The sequence below is a fragment of the Lycium barbarum genome, chromosome 9 (assembly GCF_019175385.1).
Source record: "Lycium barbarum isolate Lr01 chromosome 9, ASM1917538v2, whole genome shotgun sequence".
Taxonomy (NCBI): Eukaryota; Viridiplantae; Streptophyta; class Magnoliopsida; order Solanales; family Solanaceae; genus Lycium; species Lycium barbarum.
Genome location: NC_083345.1, coordinates 1,942,856 through 1,947,527, shown reverse-complemented (window position 1 = coordinate 1,947,527; position 4,672 = coordinate 1,942,856). Strand labels below are relative to the sequence as shown.

Here is a 4,672-nt window from a genome sequence, read left to right as displayed (position 1 = left end):
CATATTTATAAGTAGTACAATAACATCAAGTGTAGTTAATTTTTGAATTGAGTGTGCTTATATTTTGAATTTGTTGTGAACTATAAACTTTTATTGAGTGTTGCTATTTGTAAACTTTTTAAATTTAGATGAAAGATAGAAATTCATTTTTAGTATAAAGAGGAATTAACATAGGATTAATAATTTAGAAAAACTTAAATAATATAATAAATTTTTTCAATGAATATTAACAAAAAAGAAAAAGAAAAGGGGGGGGGGGGGGGTTGGGGAGCAATGGAAAATAATATCATAATCATGAAAATTAGATATCAAAACTTCCTTCTTCTTTTTTAGGTTAAAAGCATGTATATTTTGACATCCTTTAATTATTTTTCATCTGTAGGAATATTAAAAATTGACTTATAAAGAGAAACTAAATTATCTTCAAATGTCCACAAGAATAACAGTTTATAAGTAATTAGATATGTTACAATAATAATAATAATAATAATAATAATAATAATATAAATTAGATATGATAATTTTTTATGATTAATTTCATTTGATACCCGCCGCGTATCGCGCAGGTACGAATACTAATATATATATAAAAGCAGGCCAAAGTCCGGCTGATGTGGCGCGATACAAAAGCAGCAAATGCATTTATCTTATTTCTCATAATTTTGCCTTTTTTTTTTATTACTAACTAAAAAGTCTGTCCTCTGTTAAAAAAGAACCGTCCTGGCTTTAAAAGTTTCTTCAGTAAGACTCCTGACTCAAAAGTAAAATAATCCTAACCGTCGCTTCTTTCCCAATATCTGCCGTAACATTCGCTTCTTTTCCAATTTATGCCGTAACAGCCGCCCGCCTACAAACCCTACTTGACTTGCTCCTTTCAAGGTAAATCTGTTTTGGCATCTTCGCTTCTGTTTTACAATACTTACTACTATCTCTTATCCTGGTGTTCCTCTCAAATCTCCAGGTAAATATTTTCTTTATGACTTTAGTATATTGTTATTCTCTTTTATGTTTATTTGGTGTTTTATGTTTCTTCCGATTTCAATCTCTGCGTTGTGCCTACAAGACGAAAGTATCTCTGATTATAATTCACTATTCTCAATTTTAATATTTGTCACTTCGTCTTTTTGTTATTCCACTTCTGCAATATTTCACGCAACAAATAACTTTGTACTATTTGGTATCTGGAACTTTACTATTATTCGCCATGCTATGCTTGATTGTTGCTACTGTTTTTTACTTTTTATTTCACAAAGATTTGATTTTCCTGGAGTTGCCAGAGCTTCGAGACAGTCCCTTGTCTTCCAGGTATTGAAACGGCTAGAATTTCTTTTAGTTTTCCCCCAAGCAAGATTACACTTCTCTTATTTGTTTCTGTTCGTGTTATTCAATTATTTCTTCTTATGTGTATATAAATCTAGGAATAGAAGACAATGACTTAATACCTCATGGCCAAGAATCATAATTATCTTTTTTATCCTTTTACTTGACGTTTTCCCTTTCTTCACGTGTTGCCTTTTTGTAGTTTTATGTTCATTTATTAATTTACTCTTAATAAGTTTTTGATTAAGACCCTATGTTTATTGAGAAGCATAACGTTCTAGGTCCAAAAAATTCATAAGCCACCGTTTTGAGTCCTCTTCCTTGCAGGTTTCATCTCTTCCATCTATAAAAGCATGGAACTTTCCGTCTTCTTCCTCTTATTTTGCACACTTCATCAATTTCTCTCCGTCATGGTGGTTTTCTCAATTTTTGAGGTTAATTTTCAATTTTTTGTTTTGATATTTGTTTGTAACGCCTGTTAGAGAGATAAGGAATGTGAAATTTTTTCCCCTTCACACACTTAGAATATTAGAATATAAGAATATTAAATCTGAATCTATTCGAGATATCAGATATGAGACTACAACTTGGTTTTCTATTGAACTTTTCGTACAAAATTATTTTGTTCAATCAATTCCCGAAAAAAAAAAAGGAAAAAAAATGCTATAGCTTTTTTCGCTGATTAGAGGTTGCTTTCTCATTGAACTGCACATGGATTGTTTGCGTGATATGAAGCTTTGAAGGATTAGATGTTAGTGAAAATTGTTTCTATGAGAACATACTTATTGCTATAACTACAAGCGCGCGGGCACATACACATATATATACCGCAGGGGAATTGTTTTTGTGGGATTTTGATCATGTATAAGTTCTGTAAGTTTCTGCAGCCTCTTCAACTCCTTTTACACTATTTTTGGATGCCTCAAATTCTGAATTTGTGATTAATATTTTTGTGACTTGATAAAATCATTTGCAATTTCATTACGTCTTGAGAATTAATATAACTCTGCTAGCAATTCCACTTATATGTCTTTGGTCGTCCTACAATTTCTTGTGCATACAGCCCGACAAAATTGGTGCATCTGCTTGGACATTCTTATGGCATTGCAGGTAGTGGTTCTTCTTAATCAGTTTCTGCTCCTCTTTAGACGTTCTGAGTAGATTTGGTCTATTAGGCTATTTGAAGCCGATCTTTTTTGAAATTATCATTACATGATTCATTAGAATTAATCGACACTAATTTTCTTCGGTGTATATAGTTTTTGGATGCACGGGTGATTTGTAGCTAATTACGAAGTCATCTAATTTGCGTTGATTCATGTTGCAGTGGGATAATGGTCTAGAGGAGGTCTGGGTTGAGCATGTGGAGGAAGTGATGTTTTTGGAACTTTTGATGTTACCGGTTAATTCTGGACAGGAAAATCAAATAAAAGATATAGATGAACAAGTATCTCCTAATGAATTCAATCGTAGACTTCTAAGTTTGCACCCTTTAATATATGTAATATATATATATATAAATATAGTATTATATTCTAACTATTTAGAAGCACGAGTTTGGGCCATTTTGAGTCACTGATCGTCGTCCGTCCTTCTATATATCTGAGGGGCATTTTCGTCATTTAGTGTCATTTAGCACGTTGAAAGATTACATTTCATGGTGGGCCCACAATTTGTTCTTTTTCGTTTCATTCTCCTAAGTTGTTGATGTCACTGTAATGACAGTGCATATCTCTTCTTTTTTAACTTCTCAAACCAAAGTACTAACTATATATATATATATATATATATATATATATATATATATATATATATTTATTTTTATTTTTTAAAAGTACTAACTATATATTCCCAAAAATTAATAAAGACTCATGAAAAAAAAATAGATTAAAGAAACAAACTCATTTACGCTTTGTTCGAGTACACAACATTTAAGGTAGACAACTCAGAAATAGATTACAAATTAAATTATTCAAAAAAATCAGATTAACCCAATTTTTTAAAAATCTTTATCACACATTATTCAGAAATAGTTAATAAATTTGTATTGATTATTAAATGACAGTGCATATCTCTTCTTTTTTAACTTCTCAAACCAAAGTATAACTATATATTCCCAAAAATTAATAAAGACTCAAGAAAAAAAATAGATTAAAGAAACAAACTCATTTACCCTTTGCTCGAGTACACAACATTTAAGGTAGACAACTCAGAAATAGATTACAAATTAAATTATTCAAAAAAATCAGATTAACCCAATTTTTTAAAAATCTTTATCATACATTATTCAGAAATAGTTAATAAATTTGTATTGATTATTAAATTGTTGTTGTTCTGGATAATATTTTCACCAATGTTAATAATATTTATCGGACATTTGTTTGATTCTTAATGGCATGATTTAATAGCACACAAATATATAATTTATTTTAGAACATAAATTTTAAAATCATTTAATTAACTCCGCTTAAAAAAATTGGCTTCCTTTTGGCCATAGATTTTGAATTTGAAATTTTAAAAGTGAAAATTTTGAGTTTTTGAAGTTGTGTTTTTTAAACTTTAAGTTGTGTAAACATGCATTTGACTTGGAAAATTTAGAAGTTTCGTGAGCGGAGACCAATTTTTGGGACTTATAGCCTGTTTGGCCAAGCTTATTTTTTCTCCCAAAAGTACTTATTTTTTCAATAAGTGCTTATTTAAAAAAAAAAAAAAGTGAGGTGTTTGGCCAAGCTTTTGAGAGAAAATAAGTGCTTTTGGGGAGAAGCAGAAGCAGTTTTTCAGAAGCTAAAAAAATAGTTTTTGCCCAAAAGCACTTTTGAGAAAAATACACATAGAAACACTTTTTAAAAGCTTGGTCAAACACTAATTGCTTCTCAAAAGTACTTTTTAAATTAATTGGCCAAACACAAACTGCTTTTAGCCAAAAGTATTTTTTTGAAAAGTACTTTTTAAAATGAGCTGTTTTTAGAAGCTTGGCCAAACATGTCTTTAAAATTCTTTTGAAGACAAGATTTTCAAAATTTAATCCAAAATTTATGACCAAGCAGATATTTAAAGTTATATTTTTCAAATCTAATCCAAAATTTATAGCCAAACACTAGCTTAAATTTATGAACACTTGGCAGGATCGTCAACATGCTTGCTTGGCAATTTTGAGGGGCATCCCAGTCATTTTACAAAAATTCATGCATTGCACACTTGTGCTTATAAGCCTCAAAGCTTGGACATAAATTTCTTATGACAAAAAAACCGAAGCCTCTTTGTGATTTGTTTTTAAGTGAATAGACTTAGCTATATATATATATATATATATATAAAGGTGATAAATGAAGTGGGCCAAGCCCACATGTAC

General features: G+C 30.0%; 1 protein-coding gene across 9 annotated transcripts; it reads left to right on the top strand.

The window, feature by feature from the left end:
• Positions 1–709: 709 nt before the first annotated feature.
• On the top strand, positions 710–2,862 carry LOC132610980 (uncharacterized). Of its 9 annotated transcripts, none has more exons than XR_009571393.1 (3): positions 710–879; positions 1,648–1,754; positions 2,384–2,862. XR_009571393.1 is itself a non-coding variant. In XM_060325384.1 (3 exons), the coding sequence occupies exons 1-3, from the start codon at positions 1,006–1,008 to the stop codon at positions 2,661–2,663; spliced, it is 363 nt and encodes a 120-aa protein (XP_060181367.1). In that variant the 5' UTR covers positions 710–1,005; the 3' UTR covers positions 2,664–2,862. The 9 variants fall into 9 exon arrangements, 1 of the variants encoding a protein (XP_060181367.1); XR_009571392.1 differs by having other exon boundaries at positions 710–961; XR_009571390.1 differs by having other exon boundaries at positions 710–1,754; positions 2,384–2,430; positions 2,648–2,862.
• Positions 2,863–4,672: the final 1,810 nt, after the last annotated feature.